Consider the following 22,121-nt stretch of genomic DNA (forward strand, 5'->3'; position numbering starts at 1 on the left):
GTTGTGTGGTGCAGCTGTGTCCCCAAAAGGCTGGCCATAGCTGACCACAGGCTGGAGGTGAACTGGGCGCCTCTGTCGGAGGTAATGTGGGCCGGTACACTAAAGCGGGACACCCAGGTGGCGATCAGTGCCCGGGCACAAGATTCGGAGGTGGTGTCTGTGAGTGGGATCGCCTCTGGCCATCTTGTGAACCGGTCCACGATAGTCAGGAGGTGCCGCGCTCCTCGCGACACTGGCAGGGGGCCCATGATATCCACATGAATGTGGTCGAAACGCCGGTGGGTGGGGTGGAACTGCTGCGGCAGAGCTTTGGTGTGCCGCTGCACCTTGGCTGTTTGGCAGTGCATGCACGTTCTGGCCCATTCACTGACCTGCTTGAGGAGTCCGTGCCAAACGAACTTGTTGGAGACCATCCGGATGGTTGTCCTGATGGAGGGGTGCGCTAAGTTGTGAATGGAGTTGACAACGCGCCACCGCCAGGCTGCTGGAACAACGGGGCAGGGTTGGCCGGTGGTGACGTCACAGAGTAGGGTCCTCTCACCTGGGCCTACTGGGAGGTCCTGGAGCTGCAAACCGGAGACTGTGGTTCTGTAACTAGGGATCTCCTCGTCTGCCTGCTGCGCCTCTGCCAGCGCTTCATAGTCTACCCCCTGGGACAGGGCTAGGATGTTAGGGTGGAAGGGGGCGTCCGCCACGACATTGTCCTTTCCCGAGACATGCCGGACATCCGTCGTGTATTCAGAGATGTAGGACAGATGGCGCTGCTGGCGGGACGACCAGGGATCGGATGCCTTCGTGAACGCAAAGGTAAGCGGTTTGTGGTCCGTGAACGCAGTGAAGGGCCTACTTCCAAGAAGTACCTGAAATGCCGGATTGCCAGGTATAGCGCCAACAGTTCCTGGTCAAAAGCACTGTATTTGAGCTCGGGTGGTCGTAGGTGTTTGCTGAAAAACGCCAGGGGTTGCCAGCAACCCTCGATGAGTTGTTCCAACACTCCACCGACTGCCGTGGCAGATGCGTCCACTGTGAGGGCGGTAGGGACGTCCATTCTGGGGTGCATTAGCAACGCGGCGTTTGCTAAGGCTTCTTTGGTTTTAATGAAAGCGGTGGTGGACTCCTCATCCCATTTAATGTCCTTGCCCTTACCCGACATCAGGGCGAACAGGGGGCGCATGATTCGGGCAGCTGAAGGGAGGAAGCGGTGGTAGAAATTTACCATACCTACGAACTCCTGAAGGCCTTTGATTGTGGTGGGTCGGGGGAAATAGCGGACTGCGTCTACCTTAGCGGGCAGAGGGGTTGCCCCGTCTTTAGTAATCCTGTGGCCCAGGAAGTCGATGGTGTCGAACCCGAACTGGCATTTGGCCGGGTTGATTGTCAGGCGTATTCACACAGTCGGGCGTAGAGTTGACGGAGGTTGGACAGATGCTCCTGACGACTGCTGCTGGCTATGAGGATGTCGTCCAAATAGATGAATGTGAAGTCCAGGTCGCGTCCCACCGCGTCCATTAACCGCTGAAACATCTGTGCGGCATTCTTCAGGCCTAACGGCATGCGGAGGAACTCAAAAAGGCCGAAAGGGGTGATGAGTGCCGTTTTGGGGACATCGTCCGGATGCATCGGGATTTGATGGTATCCCCGGACGAGGTCCACATTGGAGAAGATCCGTGCGCCGTGCAGGTTTGCTGCAAAGTCCTGAATGTGCGGCACAGGGTAGTGGTCTGGTGTGGTAGCCTCGTTCAGCCTGCAGTAGTCGCCACATGGTCTCCAGCCCCCTGTTGCTTTGGGCACCATGTGCAGGGAGAGGCCCATGGGCTATCGGACCGCCGTATTATCCCCAATTCCTCCATCCTCTTGAACTCCTCCTTCGCCAGTCGGAGATTGTCCGGGGGAAGCCTTCGAGCACGGGCGTGGAGGGGTGGTCCTTGTGTTGGGATGTGGTGCTGTACGCCATGTCTGGGCATGGCTGCCGTGAACTGCGGTGCCAGAACCAATGGGAAAGCCGCCAGGACTCTGGTGAAGTCGTTGTCGGACAGCGTGATGGAGCCGAGGTGTGGGGCTGGCAACTGGGCTTCACCCAGGAAGAACGTCTGAAAGGTCTCGGTGTGGACCAGTCTCTGCCTCGGCAGGTCGACCAGTACGCTGTGAGACCGCAAAAAATCCGCGCCCAGGAGCGGTTGGGCTACGGCGGCCACATGAACTGGCTGGAGCCGAACTGCAGCCGCACCATATGGGTGCTGTAGGTCCTTACTGTGCTGCAGTTCGCGGCCCTCAGAGTGGGACCCGGTGCCCTGTTGCGGGTGTCGTAACTCGTCGGGGGTAAGACGCTGATCTCGGCTCCGGTGTCGACCAAAAACGGCATCCCGACCGCTTGTCCCAGACATACAGGAGGCTATCCCGATGGCCAGCTGCAGTAGCCATCAGCGCCGGCTGGCCCTGGCATTTCCCAGAAACTTGCAGGACGGGCTACAGCAGCGGGCTTCTGCGCCCCACCGCTGGTGGTAGCAACACCATTGTTCGTTGGTCTCCTCACTCCTGCCTCTGGGGTTAGCAGGCTCTGCTGCCGGGCCTGGTCTGGTTTGCTGCTGAGAGTGTGGCCTGGTGATCAGTGCGACGGACACCCCACTCTCCTTCTTGGCTTTCCACAGCACGTCTGCCCGTTCCGCCACCCTCCGGGGGTCGCTGAAATCCGGGTCGGACAGCAGCAGGCGTATGTCCTCGGGCAGCTGCTCTAGGAACGCCTGCTCAAACATGAGGCAGGGCTTGTGACCTCCGGCCAGGGACAGCATCTCGTTCATCAAAGCCGAAGGCGGCTTGTCCCCCAAACCATCCAGGTGCAGTAAGTGGGCAGCTCGCTCTCGCCGTGAGAGTCCGAAAGTCCTTATGAGCAAGGCTTTGAATTCTGTGTATTTGCTATCCGCTGGGGGCGATTGTATGAACTCATCAACCTGGGCCGCTGTCTCCTGGTCGAGGGAGCTCACCACGTAGTAGTAACGTGTGGTATCCGAGGCTATCTGCCGAATGTGGAATTGGGCTTCTGCTTGCTGGAACCATAGGTGAGGTCGCAGCGTCCAGCAGCTTGGCAGTTTTAACGAAATTGCATGAACAGATGCGGCGTCATTCATCTCCGGTCTAAATATTGTTTGGGCCGTCGGGGTCACCAATTGTAGCGGTGTGCTACACGCAGCGCTGAAATAACGACACGGAGTCGGTGAGCTGCAGTTGCAAAAAAAAAAGATTTATTCAAGCTTCGCGGCCTCGCTTTAAAGCCTTCCTGATCCCGCCACAACATCTTTAAATTGTGGGAGGAAGCCGGAGCACCGGAGGAAACCAACGTCGTCAAACTCCTACAGGCAGCAGCGGGAATTGAATCCCAGTCACCTGTACTGTAAAGTATTGTGTTAACCCATAAAGTAGTTGCATCTGATGTTTATCAACCTGCTTCCCAAATACAGTGAATTTTGAAAACTAGAGCAGCATTTCTGTATTTACTCGCAGTTCAAATGTCTTGTTTAATTCAAATGCCTTTTCTTTGTTTGCTGACAGCAATTCCTCAGACTGACTTTCTTAACAACACTCAGATTGCTATTTTTTAAAAATATGCAACATGAGGGTTTGGTATGGGCCCCCAAATTCTAAGAACTTTCTACAGAGGCACAATTGAGAGCATCCTGAGTGGCTGCATCACTTCCTGTTACAGGAACTGTACTTACCTCAATCGCAGGACTCTGCAGAAAGTGGTGCAGACAGCCCAGTGCATCTGTAGATGTGAACTTCCCCACTATTCAGGACATTTACAGAGACAGGTGTGTAAAAAGGGCCCGAAGTATATTTGGGGACCCGAATCACCCCAACCAGACAGTTACAGCTGCTACCATCCCGGAAATGGTACCGCTGCATAAAGGCCAGGACCAACAGCTCCAGTTCAGCCATCAGACTGATTAATTCACGCTGACGTAATTGCGTTTCTATGTTATATTGACATATAACATTGCACGACCCGCCATACTTTCCAAATATCCGGACCTGACTTGCACTACCTTACTTTCTCTTTTCTATTTTCTAATTATGATTTATAATTTAATTTTTTTATTATATTTAATTCGATTTGTACGTCAGGGAGCGCGAAGAGCAGAATCAAATATCGCTGTGATGATTGTACGCTCTAGTATCAATTCTCTGGTGACAAAGTAAAGTAAGTAAATTTAGACGGAAATGTAACGTAAAAAATTGTACTCATGTATGTGTAGGAAGCAAGTAATAAAGTCAATCCAATTCATCTTTCTAGCTCGCTTAGTCTCGTATCTCAATCTTTCAGCTAGTTATTAAGGATTTTTTACTAACCTGTGCAATCTTCTGTCATTGCACAAACCTTGTGTACGTTTAAAACGGATGTAGGTCGACCAACTCCCCCCCCGGCAACTTTTTATCGACACTCTAAGCTATCTCTATCTTGTATTCTGAAAAGTCATCTTGAATGCCTCCCGCTTATTTTAATTTGCCAATGCCTCAACATTTCAGCTAGCTCTGCTTACAGGCTTACATCATTATTTCCTCTTTGAAATGCTATTCCTGTATCCATTCGTTTCTTTCTCACTCGGAATGTAAAATTTAATAATATTATAATTGTTGCTACTCACTACGATCGTATTGTGCTTTACAAACAACTCTACCAATCACAGTAACCCTTCCAAAGCAGCCCACGAACAGGGAAACTCGGCTTTTCCAATGTTTCCCAATTATTATTGCTTTGCTTTCTTGCTATTCGTGTAATATCGACACAGAAAACATTTGTTTACATTCTGGGGAACTTTATTTATGTATTAGTTTGACACAATACTAAACACTTAAGTCTAAAATCATGGGTAACGTGTTAATGAAAGCTATATTGACTCTTTCCGTGATCTCCGGTTGTACTGTAACTCTTTGCTCTGTTCCTCTATACTCCACGGTCTGAAAGGACTATGAATTAAAAATTTGAGGGGATTAGAAAAAAAACAGAATGATTGAGCGTCACTCGAACAACTACTTCGTAGAGAAACATAGAACCGTCAAGCAAAATTACTTAAGTGTATTTATGTATTGGATTTTACTTTCAAACTATTCACGTGAGGCTTTCAACAACAATAAAATATTCGCAAATATTGGGATTCGTACCTTAAGTAATTAGTCTTCTCTCGTCCCATCCAGGAAATACACCAGAAGCAAAATAGAGAAGCTGGTAGAATAAAGAGATAAAATTTATTTCGCATGGTTAATCTTTCAAATGTCTGAGAAAGAGATTCTAAACCCAAATTTGCGCTGGTGATTTTCTAGACGCTAGTAACAGTTTCACTTCGCTCGCCTTCCACGACAGTGATAAGAACATTCACCGAGTGTGTTTCAGCGAGTGGTTCCACCCACCTCCTACAAAGCCTTCAATTGTACGCGCCTACGGGTTGTTCATTCGAAAACCTTATATCGATAGTGTAAGCAGGTTGCAATATATTGCAAAGAGATCTTGATCAATTAGCAAGACGGGCTACGGAATGGCAAATGGATTTTTATCTAAATAAGTGTGAGCTGATGCATTTTGGACAGTTAAATCAGGGTAGAACCTAGATGGAAATGGCGGGGCAGTGTCGAGTAGGAAAGAGAATCAAAGTGGCTACACAAATAGACATGTCGGCTGTAATCTGTCAAGACAGCAAGCTTAAGAGTGGGGGACATTATGTTGCAGTTAGATCAGTCCTTGCTGAGGTTACGCGGAGTATTGTGAAAAGTTTTGGTCCATTCTTTTGGAGGAAGAACATTGTAAAGCTGGAGGGTACAGTGAGATTTCAGAATCAGAATCAGGTTTAAGATCACCGGCATATTCTGTGAAATGTGTTATCTTTGTGGCATCAGTACAATCAATGCAAAATAATAAGGAAAATGTAAATTATAGTAAGTATATATACAGTATATTAAATAGTTAAATAAGCCATGCAAAATAGAAATTAAACAGCTTGTGAAGTTCATGGGTTCAATGTCCATTCAGAAATCGGATGCAGAGGGGAAGAAGCTGTTCTTGAATCATTGGGTGTGTGCCTTCAGCTTTCTGTACCTCCTTCCTGATGTTGGCAAAGAGAACAGGGCATGACCTGTGTGATGAGGGTCCTTAACGATGGGTGCAGCCTTTTTGCTGCTTTGAAGATGTCCTGGATACAACGGAGGTTAGAGACCATGATAGAGCTGACTACTTTACAACCCTCTGCAGCTTTTTCCGATCCCGTGCATTAGCCAGCACCCCACCCCACCCCCTCCCCCATACCATATGACGATGTAGTCAGTTAGAATGCTCTCCATGATATATCTGTAGAGATTTATGACGAGGTTGCCTGGACCAGAGGACCAGAGTTATAGTGAGAGGTTGCCCATAATGGGTTTCCGTTCCTTGGAGTGTAAGGGAATGAGGAGTGGCCTTATAAAAGTTTATGAAATTATGAGGGATATGGATAATTTTTATTGGGGTGCTACAGTGGCGTAGCAGTTAGTTCAACACCATTACTGCTTGGGTGTCAGAGTTCAGAGTTCAATTCTGACACCATCTGTAGGGAGCTGTACATCCTTGTGGAATGCATGGGTTTTCTCCAGCTGCTCTGGTTTTCTCCCACAATCTAAAGCCATAACAGTTAGTACGTTAATTGTCCTGTGATTAGGCTAGGGTTGAATTGGTGGTTGCTGGGTGACACAGCTTGAAGGACCTACTCCGCAATGTATCTTTAAATAAATAAATAAGGTTGATGGCCATAGACGTTGTCCCAACGTTGGGGAGTTCAAACTGTTGTGTTCATTAACAAGAGAGAGTACAGAGCATAGGAGAACGCCAGCAGCACGCAGTCTATTCAAATGAACTTTATTGATAATGCTACTTGTGCAGTATATGAACTTATCCCACGGCTAATCACGTGCATAGGATTAACCTAATAACTACTACAACACAAACCTAAAGGACACAGGCATAAGAGAAGAGATCTGAAAGCGACCTGGGAGGTAACTTCTCCACATCTGTTCTAATTATTACCCGTTACCCTATACAAGAACACACAGTACTACGGAGGATAAAGCAACAGCTTTTTACTTAGTAGCTTGCTACTAGAGAGAGCCCTCCTTGGGCACACACAGGGGCCTGTACCGGAGGTCTCTCTGCAAAGCACAGAGATACAGGGTTTTTATACCACTTTTTGTCACGTACTCAGGAAACAATTTTTTAGCTACCTCCGTAATCACATGCCCAGCAACAGTGGTATTTCGAGGTGAAGACCACTTGATCACCATGAAAGGCAGTCAAATTCAGACAGCCAGGACAATGTGCGCAATGAGATAATTCCTGATTTTCCTAACTGTAGTTCCACATATTTGGAAATGAAATATATTGAACCTTTGTCTAATAATTTATGGAACTAGCTTACGAGACAAAGAGCACTATTTTAATTCTTGCAAAACCATATAGCAGGAAGTATGTGACAAATAAGCCGAACTCAGTTCACAAAAAATAGCATAGTTGTTATTTTCAAAGCAGCACAAGCAAACTACTCAGAATAGAACAATCGGAAGTCTGCAGTTATTTTCAAGACTTCGAAAATCATTTCTCAACCCTTTAACACTTAAACATCTCATTCCCTCCTTTATCATTCCATATTAACATGATTAAATCTGGGCAGAAAACAATGCCGCTAATTTGGTAGCGAAAGCCTTGCAGCAAGTGTTTAAACAGGTCAACAGTACACAACACACAATGATAATCATGACAAAAATGATTAGCCCATGCAGGGGACAAGAGCCCCACGATCCCCCTAGCGACCCGCTGAGCCACCCTTCTCCTCCTGAGGACCCTTGTCTGAAACTATCTAACTGCTCCTGAATCTCTAGAAATGTGTGAGAGGCATTACAGGACTCGTCCCTGACATGAGTGATGCACTTATCTCCAACTATGGCACACCCACCCCACCTTGCTGAGCTAACTGGAAGTCCACGGTATACCGGGTCTGCAGATCATAAAGCCGACGTTCTGCCATTTCTTGGTTGATTGCCTCCAGGCCCTCCATTGTGCTGTTCCCCAATGCCATCAGCCCACAGATAAGGTAGTTTCGATTCCTGGCAGCTATGGCCCCAGCAGATCCCCCGAGGGAGAACGTGCTGACCCAGCCGTAGCCTACCGCTGATCCCAGAGTGGTCAGGTCCTTATAATCCGTACAAAATTCTCTACTGATGGATGGAGCCACCAGTCGTCATCGAACGTGAGCCTCCTGCAGGCAAGGAACAGTGAGAGGGCTGATCGATTTGCGAATAGTGGAGGCAGAACATTAGTAGCCGTAGTACAGATTCCATTAAGGAGGAACACATATCCGCTCTTTGCCCGGTAGCAAGTGGAACCACCAGAAGAAAATATTTTCTGATACCAGGTATTTTCAGAGCGGTATATTGGGGCGAAAGCCAGTGACATTCTCCCTCTAGCAACATGGGTCCTATTACAATCACCACGTACGTACTGACTCCCTTTGGGTATGGAAACACACCTTTCTCGAGTACAGGTACATGAAAACCTCCTTTTTATTCTGCAATCATGATTCAGACACTACTTTTCAATGTAGGGGATGTTCTTAGGGACTTTGACAATTACACACCCCCATCTTAATCCTCGAAAAAAGAAAGAGTAGCCTTGGGTGCTTCTACAGCTAGAGTTAATGACCCAACGTCCCCTTTCCCAATCGTCATTTCGTTGCCTCTGTGCCTTTAGCCAGGACTGAGTTCCCCAGCACTTGGATCGCCAATTCTCAGAGCTCCACCCTATAGTACCGTTAATACTTTCCACACACCGTCCCACAGTTGCTGTTGTAAACCTTCCCTTATCACCTTTACACTCTCTGCCTGACCTATCCTCTTCCACTAAATCCTCCCAATTCCTTTCAGATGGGTCAGCCACGAATAGTGTCTCCACAGATTGAGCTAAGGGGTAACATACCGTTCTATTACCGTATAATCACATATGCGTTTCATAAAAGAGATTACTTTCCAAAGTATCTGTTAGTACAAACATAAAGAGTCCAAGTCCGACAACAATCACTTTTCGTCCAGCGACCATCACTTACAATCGCTCAGGTCAATCCAATAGTCGTGACCTTGTACTTTTACTGCTGTGGGTGTTTGGAGAAGGATCTGAAAAGGTCCTTTCCACCGGAGTCCAAGCTTGGGGTTCTCCCAATCCCTTATCAGCACCGAATCTCTAATTTTCAAATCAGGCCACCCCGCCTCTGGTTTTTCCTGTTGTTTAAACGCCTCCTGCACCTGAGAATGAATAAACTTTAGAGAGGATGTTAACTGCCTGAAATACCTTTGCAATTCATCCCCCCTCGCCTCGCCTTTGCCTCTGCCTGGAGCCTCACTCTGTTTCCAACTGCTTCTCCGTGTCCACGCCTTCGCTAGGTAGGTCTGGCCATTTTCCCGCTACCTAGTGTTGGGGACTGCCTCTCCGTGTCCACGCCTTCGCTAGGTAGGTCCGGCCATTTTCCCGCTACCTAGCGTTGGGGACTGCCTCTCCGTGTCCACGCCTTTGCTAGGTAGGTCCAGCCGTTTTGCTGCTACCTAGCATTAGGAACTGTCTCCTCGTGTTCAGGGTTCTGTGTAATGATTCCCGGCCCTACGTCCTGTATCCAAGGAGAAAACCCAGGCTCTGTGTTCTGTGTTCCTTTTCTCCCTCGACCCAGGCTCAGTTTTCTGCCTTCCTGTCCCTTGATCAAGTCAAGGCTTCAAGGTCTCATCCAGTCCTAGTCACGTCCTAGGTCTTAGTCATGTTCAAGCCTCAGCTCTGTGTTCTCGACTTGTAGTTGTGTCTTGCCCAGCCCAGGAGTACCTTGTCCAGCCCGGTGCTGGGATGCCCTCATCTTGTGCTGGGGTTCCCTTGTCCTGTCCATGAGTCTCACGTCCAGTCCTGTTGCCTCTCCTCGTCCTATAACCTCGTCGCGTCCTCACCTAGTTCTGGGGTCCGATCCCAAGTCAAGTCCCAGGTTCTGGGTCCTTGTCCAGTCTCTGGCTTAGAGTCCAAGCCCAGGCTCCTAGTCTCCAGTTCCATGACCTGGTTCCCTATCCTAGTCAGGTCCTAGCACAGGCCCAGAGTCCTTGTCTCATCTGGGGCCGGAGTCATGTCCAGCGTCCTTTCTTCCTTTCTTCCCCTGCTTCCTTGTCACGCCTAGTCCTGTTCCTGGCTGATCAGTGTCTGTCTCTTGCATTTGGGTCCTCTCCATTGCCCCCATTATGACAGTCTAATATTGGGTAATGAACCGGGTCAGGTCACAGATCTCTCAGTGGGTGAGCATCTGGGGGACCATGACCACTGCTCCCTGGCCTTCAGCATTATCATGGAAAAGGACAGAATCAGAGAGGACAAGAAAATTTTTAATTGGGGAAGGGCAAATTATGAGGCTATAAGGCTAGAACTTGTGGGTGTGATTTGGGATGATGTTTTTGCAGGGAAATGTACTATGGACATGTGGTCAATGTTTAGGGATCTCTTGCAGGATGTTAGGGATAAATTTGTCCTGGAGAAGAAGGTAAAGAATGATAGCATGAAGGAACAAGGGAGGTGGTACCGGAGTATTGGTGGGAGGCGCATGTTGTCCCCTTGTTTAAAAAAGTTTGTAGGGATAGTCCGGGTAATTATAGTGAGCCTTACGTCTGTGGTGGGAAAGCTGTTGGAAAAGATTCTTAGAGATAGGATCTATGGGCACTTAGAGAATCATGGTCTGATCAGGGACAGTAAACATGGCTTTGTGAAGGAAAGATCATGTCTAACAAGCCTGTTACTGTTCTTTGAGGAGGTGACCAGGTATATAGATGAGGGTAGTGCAGTGGATGTGATCTACATGGATTTTAGTAAGGCATGAAATTAAGGGAGCTAGGGCTTTACTCTCTGGAGTGAAGGAGGAGGAGAGGAGACATGATAGAGGTATACAAGATATTAAGAGGAATAGACAGAGTGGACAGCCAGCACCTCTTCCCCAGGGCACCACTGCTCAATACAAGAGGACATGGCTTTAAGATAAGGGGAGGAAAGTTCAAGTGGGATATTAGAGGATGGTTTTTTACTCAGATAGTGGTTGGTGCGCGGAGTGCACTGCCTGAGACAGTGGTAGAGGGAGATACACTAGTGAAATTTAAGAGACTACTAGACAGGTATATGGAGGAATTTAAGATGGAGGGTTATATGGGAGGCAGGGTTTAAGAGTCGGCACAACATTGTTGGCTGAATGGCCTGTACTGTGCTGTACTATCCTATGTTCTATGTTCAATGTCCTATGTGCACAATGAGATAATTCCACATTTTCCTAACTGTAGTTCCGCTATATTTCCCACTATATATTCCGCTATATATATGTATATTTTGGAAACAAAATATATCGAACCTTTGTCTAACAAGAGTGCTATTTTATTTCTTGCGAAGCCATATAGCAGGAAATATGTGACAAATAAGCAGAACTCAATCCACAAAACATAGCATAGTTGTTAGTCTAAAAGCAGAACAAGCAATTTACTTAGAACAGAACAGAATAGAACAATCAGAAGTCTGCAGTTATTTCCAAGATTTCAAAAACCATTTCTCAACCCTTTATCCCTTTATCATCTCACATCAAGGTTAGTGAGCTACGAGGGGAGGTGGTTGATGCAGGTATATTAGCAACATTTAAGAGGCATTTGGTTAGGTACATGGAGAGTATTGGCTTAGAGTATTATGCACCGGACATGGGTAACTGGGACGAGTTGGATGGATGATGCAGAGCAGTTGAGATAAAGGGCTTGCTTCTTTGCTATATTAATCTATGACTATAATTCAGGTGCTCTTCCCTAGGGACTATATAAGTATAAAAGTATAAACTTTAACTATGAAGTCAGTTATTTGCTATGCATGTACTCAATTTAGTAGAATGAAATCTTAGGAATGTAGAAGACAATGGTGTGTTAATGAGAGGTAGCTAAAGAACTAAAGAAATGTAGATTAGAACATTGCTCAGTTCTGAGTTTATTATTTTCTATGCATGTATCCAATTTGGTAGGAGACCAAAGTCTTAAAAATGTAGAAGACAATGGTGTGTTAAAGAAAGGTAGCTAAGAGATGTAGATTAGAACATAATTAAGTCACATAATCCTAGGACTATTATTTTCTATGCATGTATCCAATTGGGTAGGAGACCGAAGTCTTAAAAATGTGGAAGACAATGGTGTGTTAATGAGAGGTAGCTAAGAGATGTAGATTAAAACATGATTAAGCCAATTGATAGGAACAAAAGGGACATGATGTACGTGCAGTATGTGCAGTATGCAACTAGAGATTGCTATAAAAGCTGCAGTGTCTGGGGATCGGGGGGGGGGGGGGCAATCAGCGACTAGCTCAATGACTGTCTCAGCTTTGATTTGCAAATTAAAGTTTAACCCTTCTTGAAGAATCTTCTGCGTCTCTTGGTCATTTGTAAGGCACGAAAAACCACGACAGGACATGGTTTACTTTATCAATGACTGTCTGGAAGAGGAACAGACTTGTGAGTGATTGGAAGGCTTGAGAAATAATTCACTCATGCAATCTGTGTTTCTGTTTGGTTCAATATAGGGAAACCCTGCCAACCAAAGGAAGGTAAACTCAAGTGGAGTGGCCACTGTGAGAATGTGCCAGTGTAGGAGTGAGATTTATGAGGCTTTACAAGGAGGCAAAGATGAACAGGAGTGAACAAAGAATATAGGACACAGACCAGTACAGCAAAACATTACTGCAGACTGGTTCCATTGAACATTTTCCACAAGTTCCTGCATCAAAGACAAACACCATTTTGTCTTAACAGTTTTCCAAAGTTTTATTTTTTTTAAATCTTGTCAATTTCCAAGAAGTCTTCCCCTTGTTCTGATATCCAGTTTGTGTTACCATCTCCAGTTACAGTCTCCTCCTGCAAACCTCAGGGCAGGCCGCATGGATCCCAGGCAGGGCCGCCTCCCAGGTGGAAACACGGACACCTGGGCAGGTGCAGGGCACAACCCATCTGAGGTTAGGGGTAGGAGGGGGATCAAGTCCCCCTGCCAGGCAATGGCAGACAGCCTGGCTTCCCTGACAGAGGAAAGGGACAGGAAGGGACAGAACCACCCAAGGGGTAACAACAACAGCCTGGCTTACCCGACAGAGGCAAGGGACAGGGAGGGACAGAACCACCCGAGGGGTAACAGCAACAGCCTGGCTTACCCGACAGAGGCAAGGGACAGGGAGGGACAGAACCACCCGAGGGGTAACAACAACAGCCTGGCTTACCCAACAGAGGCAAGGGAACAGAAGGGAGCTGGGTCCAGGGTGAACAGCAGGACAACCAGGATACGCCAGTAAATAGGGAGAAGCAAGCAGACAGCACAGGCAAGGCAAATACAGCAGAACAGCAGGATCAGCACACACAAGAGAAGCAGGAAAACAAGACAAACCTGGACAGAACCAATACAGAGCAGGTCAGAACCCAGGCAGGGTAAACAGGGTACAGAGCAGGTCAGAACACGGGCAGAGCAGAACTACCCCCCAACTAGGCTCAGTCCCCGAGCCCCTTATAAACACCTGGCCCCTAATAGGCGATAGGTGTACCTCCTTAATCCAGGATGATCCAATGGCTCCAGGTGACAGGAGGGCTGGCTGCAAGGCCCAGAGTCCGGAGTCCGTGGACCGGAGCAAGACCCGGAAAGCAAGCTCCGGACTGGGCCCTAACAGTAACACCCCCCCCCCCCCCGCCAAGGGAGCCTCCTGGCGACCAAGGAGGGTCTGTTGGGCTAGGGACATTACGGGTGGGTGGGGGGGGGGGAATGTACAGGCTGGAGAGAACCCCCAGGGTCACGGGAAGTAGACTCCAGTGCCTGCATTGCTGGGTCAATGTCTGGGGGGGTCGTTCTGTCAGGAACAGGGGCTGGATGGACCCAAATGCAGGACGCAGGAACAGAAGTACTAGGGGTAGAACAGGATGGGGATGCTGTGGTGAACTAGATATACCTGTCTGACTGCTCCTGTGGCTCCTCCCACAGACCCTGCTGACTGCTCCTGTGGCTCCTCCCACAGACCCCTGTATAAAGGCGACTGTGGTCTGCTGCTCTCCCTCATTTTCCCAGGATGTAGTGTTGTTCTTCAGTCAATAAAAGCCGATATCTCACTTCCTAAGTCTCAGCGTGAGTTATTGATGGTGCATCAGATGCCATGGCATGTAAGGGGTAATGCAGGCGGGGCTGGATCCCAGAGTTCAGGCGAGGCAGGGCAGGATCCCAGAGTTCAGGCGAGGCAGGGCAGGATCCCAGAGTTCAGGCGAGGCAGGGCAGGATCCCAGAGTTCAGGTGAGGCAGAGCAGGATCCCAGAGTTCAGGCAGAGCAGGATCCCAGAGTTCAGGCGAGGCAGGGCAGGATCCCAGAGTTCAGACAGGCAGGCAGAGCAGGATCCCAGAGTTCCAGCGGGGCAGGGCAGGATCCCAGAGTTCAGGCGAGGCAGGGCAGGATCCCAGAGTTCAGGCAGAGCAGGATCCCAGAGTTCAGGCGAGGCAGGGCAGGATCCCAGAGTTCAGGCGAGGCAGAGCAGGATCCCAGAGTTCCAGCGGGGCAGGGCAGGATCCCAGAGTTCAGGCGAGGCAGGGCAGGATCCCAGAGTTCAGGCGAGGCAGGGCAGGATCCCAGAGTTCAGGCGAGGCAGGGCAGGATCCCAGAGTTCAGGCGAGGCAGAGCAGGATCCCAGAGTTCCAGCGGGGCAGGTGGAGCAGGCAGGCAGAGCAGGATCCCAGAGTTCAGGCAGAGCAGGATCCCAGAGTTCAGGCAGGTAGAGCAGGATTCCAGAGTTCAGGTGAGGCAGGAGGATTGATGCAGATGCTTGAATAAGAAAGGTGGAAAGGAATGCTGGCACTGTTCCCGCTGCGATGCAGATGTGTGCAGCCGGGCAGTCACTGAAACGCTCCCATACACACAGCATTTGTTGCAGCGTAGCTGGAAGTTACTTTTTCTAATGATTTATTAAAATGCTGTGCAGTTTTTAACCATGTAAAAATGTTTCTGCTTAGAGTAATGGTTGGTCTGCTCAGCTGTAAAGAAGAAAGTCGAGCGGTTGGATATGGGTCTAACGATCAGTAGAGACAGGAATCATGGTTGATATAGATAGAATCAATGGTCCTGAGTACTTTTTCCCAGAGGAGAAAAGTATAGAACTAGAGGGCACCAGTTCAAGGTGAGAGGAAAGGCATTGAAATGAGAACTGAGGGGTAGTTTTACACACAGAGTGATGAATGGTTGGCCTGGGTGAGGTGGGTCGAGAGGCCCTGGTTCTATGCTGTTTGCTTCTGTGATTCAATGTTTTCTCTTCCAGGCCACAGCTGCAGAAATGCTGCAATGTAGTCAACATTTTCGTGTCACTCAGGACCATTAACCATTGGGAAAAAATATCAGTTAGAGTGCAGAACCTCGAAGAACTTTTTAAAATTACAGAAGATGTTGTCAATCTACTTCCTAAGGTAGGTGATGGTTTATTGAAGTATGCATGAATTACGAGTCAGTGTAAGATGCGTTGCATTTTTAAAAATCTTGTATACTGCAGAGGGTTCACAACTCCATGGTTCATTTTTCCAATTTACCAACTGTTCCGCAAGTCTAAGATCTAAATAAATAGAATAATTGTAACAGGTGGATGCTGCAACTATTTGGTTTTGCTTGAACAAATGGACCCAAACTTGGTAGTTCCTTCAAAACCCACTTTATTGTTACCACCCGCATGCTCCAGATCCCAAAACTAAAGGTCCTGAATGATGTCTTCAATTGCATGTCCCGTAACACATTCATTCCTAAGATACACTCAGTGGTTACAGCAATTAGGACAAATACAGAACGCGGGACATTTTTGTCAATCGTTGCCTGCACTGTTACTTCCCGGGCCCTGGTCAGTGCACTCCCCGCACCCCCTCCATCCCTTCAATATTATTCTCGGGTCCCCTCCACTTGTCGGGGTCGCACTGGATCACAGTATGTTCTGCTCCCGTATCCACCAGAGCAACAAACCATTGATCATTTCCCTTAGCCCAGTGGACCACTATAGGTACATAAGGCCTGGAGTCCCCCCGGGTCCACATTGAATTAATCTTATATGTTGGGGGAACCCAGCCACCCCCCTAAGTGCGGGAGGGGTTGGGAGGCTGCCATTTCCCGGTCTCCTCCTGTATGTTTTCTTTACAATGTCCTGCAATTCATCTAAGGATGGGTACAGCGAGGAGGCAGGAGGAGCAGGAGGGACAGCTGGCATCTTCCCAGCTTTCATGTGCTCATGATACATAGCATCCAATACACTAGTTGGTACACTGTCAATCTTTTCCTTGAAGACGCTGCTTTGAAAAGGGTAGTGAACATCTCCCTGCGCATCAGGGCAGGTTTCCTAGTCCCATTGGTACCATTAGTACCTTCCCCCTTTCAGTATTCGTTAGCCGTGTCGAACGGACTTGGGGTTTAACTACCTGCAAGTCCATAAGGTCTGCCAAGGCATTAGTCACACCCTCCATATCCTCCTGACCTAAGGGCCCCAATAATGCAAGAACCACACCCCGAACCTCATGTACATCCCTCCAGTGAATTCCTGTTGGTCAGGACGCCGACCTCGTCGCCACTGTGCGTCCCAGTCCCCATATATCCTATTGAACAGGGCCTGTTGTCTTAAGCGGTGAATGCATTCAGCAGCAGTCTCCCAGTCGCCCTGTACCTATGAATTCCAATCAAGTGGGTGCTGGAATACCTTCTTAACAGCCTCCAACACTTGAAAAAATAACCTGAACGCACGGGGAAATTGGTATAACTCAGTATTAATACGGGGATTCGAAGTTAAAGACCCTAGCCTCGCTAATTCTTCAGAGTAAAAGGTTATACTAGCATTCTAGCACCTCCATCGTTCCACAAGCAGTGTAACCATTCTGCTAGCGACTCCCCAGACCTTTGCTTAAAACGGGCAGCCATCTCAGACAGCTCCTTATCATTGTACTCCTTGTACTCGAGAGTCTGTACTCCCAGCTGCCCCTGTACATTCTTTTGAGAAGTCACCACAGCAGGCCGAGCCTGCAATGGTTCTGGGGGAAAAGAAGTTTCCCCCTCATTAAAGAGTCCATTGTCATTATCATCATACCATATATCCCCATCCCAGGTATCTGGGTCTTCCCTAGATAACAACAATGAGCTTATCTTCATGGAATCGGGGTATAATTCTGGTGGAGAGACACCTCCTGATATTTAATTTGCACTAACCTACATGCCATCTTAATTCCATTCTCCTCTGACCTATTCTGATTGGTCCTTACCACTTCAGTCATTATGGAGCACCTCTCCTTCATAACATTCACTTTATCCCTCAACTTATTCCTTTCTCATTCCACTTCACGTGTCCTTTCCAACTGTTGGCACAGGGCTGTGGCCAGCAGCCAATAGCTATCAGTATGAGAACCTTGTTTCGATGGAAAAATTATTTCTCGCAACAGTCTAGCCATTTTACTTCCCAATTTATCGCCAGTATCATATAGGCGATCATCCCAAATTATGGGAGGTCCCAATTTAGCAAGTGTGTTAGCAAGCACAGCAAACGCATCAGTATTATCTGTCCACCCAGGTATGCGATATTGTTCCAGGGCAACCTCTTTGTTCCAGTGAAACATTATCAGTAATCCACTATCCTGCCACAACTATGCCAACTGTCCGCAAATCTAAGATATAAATAAAATGATCTTAACAATTGTATGCTGCAACTATTTGGTTTCGCTTGAACAAATGGACTCAAACTCGGTAGTTCCTTTAAAACCCACTTCATTGCTAATACAGAGAAGACAGTTGCGAGAAATGCTTAATATTGTACACTACCTACACCACTAATAGGCAGGGCTAACTTAAGCAACCCCTCGTAGTCTACACTGCTGAATATACTTTGTAACGTCTGTGTGGTCCCTGAAGCAGGCGATCGACCGTGGATTGGTTAGGATGGAGGTCCTTGGCGCCGGTTCAGCTGCTCAGCCTGAAGGTCGGATGCTGGAGGTGAAACTCTTGCTCTCTACTTCATCCTTTCCCACCACCCATGGATCCTAACAGTCCTTAAATGTGAAGCAACAATTAATTTATATTTCTTCGAGTTGAACTTACTCCATTTGCTCTGCTGTTGTGGAGAAATCAAATGCAGACTGTGGGACTTCTGCGTTGTTCCAATGATGCCTAATGTAAGTTTGAGAACAAGCATCTCATTTTCCAATTAAGGATATCTCTTTCCTTGGGACTTAGTACTGAGCTTAACAGTTCCAGGTGACTTTTACGAAGATGTACCAGCAACTTTATTTCTTTTTGTCTCTATAGTATTTTTGTTGCAATTGTTAAATGCCAGTTTTAAAATTAAACTTTATTTGCAACTTTAAATTGAGGGTGTCAGATAGTTTTGTCTGAAATATCTAATTTAAATTCCTGTGAATACATGAGACATAAGCCTAGCCTGGCCAAGCTTTCCTCAAAAAGCAACAAGCTCTCCCTGTGGTATTTTTTCAATGACCTTAACTATTCAAATACATTAACATCATTCTTTAAGTATGTCATATGAAATACTGCAGATTTGATCACAACAATGCCCCACATGACTGAAGCATAACTTCCCTAAATTATTTATTAGAATTATCAGGAAATAAGTAATGAAATAGTGCTAGTTTTCCTAATTACTTTGTTTTCATGTTATAGTCTGTTTCAAATTATGCACCGGGACTTTTTGATCCTTCTACATCTTGGAACTCTGCAATCTCTTACTTCTTAGATAATACCAAAGTTAACAATTTTACAGTATCCTGTAATATACAGTATTTGGCAAGTATTTATTCACTAAACCTGTATTTCTTAGTAGGCTCCTTTCATCCTCCTCACAATTTACTCTGCTACTTAATGCCAAGAGCATGTTTAACAAAGAGTACCTTTCATTTATTCATCCAAACTATTTACATAGATTAACATCACTTGTCATGTCTTGTCAATCAGGAAAGTCCCAATGTAATATTTGTTTCCAGTTAACTGGTCAACTATCTGCTTATTCCAATCTGTTATGTTCAGTGTTAGGTGCTGTTATTGTGACACTAACTTCTGATGCATATTTACATATAGCATTTCAGCTCAATATCTTGGTTCAACAACAAAGAGTAGGCTTGTGAAACAACAGGAATAGTGTTTAAACATCTGGGATGTAATTTAAATTTATGACTATTGCATGAAAACGGAATCAAACAACTAGTTCAGATACTAGCAGAAAAGGAGAAAAGTGCTGAAGTACTGTTGTACACAGTGGCAGACTAGAAGCAATGGAAAATCTAGCTTTCGATCAAAGAAAGATATGCAATGTCTCATGTTTATGGCTACCTCTACTGTTAATGAGTATTTTTATCTTAAAAGTATTAAATGGCAGCAACTGAAACTCTGTTGTATGGAAAGGAATCCTTACCTATCGTTGGAGTCATTCATGAATTAACGTCCTGGGTAGGCAAATGTTCATTTTGTAGCAGACAGGGTCAGTGAGACAGGGAGGGCTATCCTAGTGTCAGCTACTGTTGTAAGGTTACTGTAACCAAACAACCTAAAAGTATTTTATCATAGAATAGGGTTTGTTTTCCATTTAGTAAAATCTTTTGGCAGCACTAATGCACAGCTCTTGGCAATTCAAATTCTGTTTAATTTAAATGGAGGTGGGCAAAGGTTCCTCCAGTTCCAGATGATTCGAGTAAATATCTGGTCAATATATAACCATATAACAATTACAGCATGGAAACAGACCCTCTCAGCCCTTCTCGTCCGTGCTGAATGCTTACTCTCACCTAGTCCCACCCATCTGCACTCAACCCATAACCCTCCATTCCTGTCCTGACCATATACCTATCCAATTTTTTTTTAAATGACAGAATCAAACCTGCCTCTACCACTTCTACTGGAAGCTCATTCCACACAGCTACCACTCTCTGAGTAAAAAAGTTCCCCCTCATGTTACCCCTAAACTTTTGCCCCCTAACTCTCAACTCATAACCTCTTGTTTGAATCTCCCCCACTCTCAATCAACAAAGCCTATCCATGTCAACTGTATCTATTCCCTTCATAATTTTAAATATCTCTGTCAAGTCCCCCTCTCAACCTGCTAAGCTCCAAAGAATAAAGACCTAACTTGTTCAACCTTTCTCTGTAACTATACTCAATGTTCTGATTTATAAAGGCCAGCATACCAAAAGCTTTCTTCACCACCCTATCCACATGAGATTCCACCTTCAGGGAACTATGCACCATTAAGAAGAGGGACGCCTCACGTCTTAATAAGCTGGTAAGGAAGGCGGGCTCTGTCGTGGGCAAAGTACTGGAGAGTTTAACATCGGTAGCTGAGCGAAGGGCGCTGAGTAGGCTACGGTCAATTATGGAAAACCCTGAACATCCTCTACATAGCACCATCCAGAGACAGAGAAGCAGTTTCAGCGACAGGTTACTATCGATGCAATGCTCCTCAGACAGGATGAAGAGGTCAATACTCCCCAATGCCATTAGGCTTTACAATTCAACCGCCAGGACTTAAGAACTTTTTTTTAAAGCTATTATTAATGCTTTTTGAGATAGTGATTTAGATGCATATCATATTTTTACTGAGTTAAGTATTGTATGTAATTAGTTTTGCTACAACAAGTGTATGGGACATTGGAAAAAAGGTTGAATTTCCCCATGGGGATGAATAAAGTATCTATCTATCTATCTATCTATCTATCTATCTATCTATCTATCTATCTATCTATCTATCTATCTATCTATCTATTCCTAGATCACTCTGTTCTACTGCATTCCTCAATGTCCTACCATTTACCATGTATGTCCTATTTTGATTCGACCTACCAAAATATAGCACCTCACACATATCAGCCATAAACTCCATCTGTCATCTTTCAGCAAACTCTTCTAACTAGCCTAAATCTCTCTGCAAGCTTTGAAAACTGACTTCATTATCCACAACGCCACCTATCTTAGTATCATCTGCATACTTACTAATCCAATTTACCACCCCATCATCCAGATCATTAATGTATATGACAAACAACATTGGACCCAGTACAGATCCCTGAGGCACACCACTAGTCACCGGCTTCCAACCTGACAAACAGTTCTCCGCCACTACTCTCTGGCATCTGCCATCCAGCCACTGTTAAATCTATTTTACTACTTCAATATTAATACTAAATGATTGAACCTTCCTAACTAACCTTCCGTGTGGAACCTTGTCAAAGGCCTTACTGAAGTCCATATAGACAACATCCACTACTTTACCCTCATCAACTTTCCTAGTAACCTTTTCAAAAAATTCAATAAGATTTGTCAAACATGACCTTCCACACACAAATCCCTGTTGACTGTTCCTAATCAGACCTTGCCTATCCAGATAATTACCATAATATACCACCTCTAAGAATATTTTGCATTAATTTACTCACCACTGACGTCAAACATACAGGCCGATAATTGCTAGGTTTACTCTTAGAACCATTTTTAAACAATACGCCAATCCTCCAGCATCATCCCCGTCTCTAATGACATATGAAATATTTCTGTCAGAGCCCCTGCTATTTCTACACTAACTTCCCTCAAGGTCCTAGGGAATATCCTGTCAGGACTCAGAGATTTATCTAATTTATATTCTTTAAAAGCGCCATTTATATTCTCTTCTTTAATCATCATAGCTTCCATAACTATCCTACTTGTTTCCCTTACCTTACACAATTCAATATCCTTCTCCTTAGTGAATACCGAAGAAAAGAAATTGTTCAAAAACTCCCCCATCTCTTTCGGCTCCACACATAGCTGACCACTTCAATTCTCTAAGGGACCAATTTTATCCCTCGCTATTCTTTTGCTATTAATATAACTGTAGAAACCCTTTGGATTTATTTTCGCCTTACTTGCCAAAGCAACCTCATATTTTCTTTTAGTTTTTAAAATTTCTTTCTTAAGATTCTTTTTACATTCTTTATATTCCTCGAGCACCTCATTTACTCCATGCTGCCTATATTTATTGTAGATCTCTCTCTTTTTCTGAACCAAGTTT

At 46.0% G+C, this 22,121-nt stretch overlaps 1 protein-coding gene across 1 annotated transcript in view; it reads right to left on the bottom strand.

Annotated features, from left to right (window-relative positions):
- Nucleotides 1–5,337, bottom strand: part of LOC140732537 (alpha-2,8-sialyltransferase 8F-like) — an 86,098-nt gene extending 80,761 nt beyond the window's left edge. Inside the window, exon 1 of the mRNA XM_073055306.1 lies at nt 5,158–5,337. Coding sequence (XP_072911407.1) covers nt 5,158–5,252 — 95 coding nt within the window. The 5' untranslated portion in view covers nt 5,253–5,337. The remainder of the gene's footprint in view (nt 1–5,157) is intronic.
- Nucleotides 5,338–22,121: the final 16,784 nt, after the last annotated feature.

The sequence above is a fragment of the Hemitrygon akajei genome, chromosome 8 (assembly GCF_048418815.1).
Source record: "Hemitrygon akajei chromosome 8, sHemAka1.3, whole genome shotgun sequence".
In the NCBI taxonomy this organism is placed as follows: Eukaryota; Metazoa; Chordata; class Chondrichthyes; order Myliobatiformes; family Dasyatidae; genus Hemitrygon; species Hemitrygon akajei.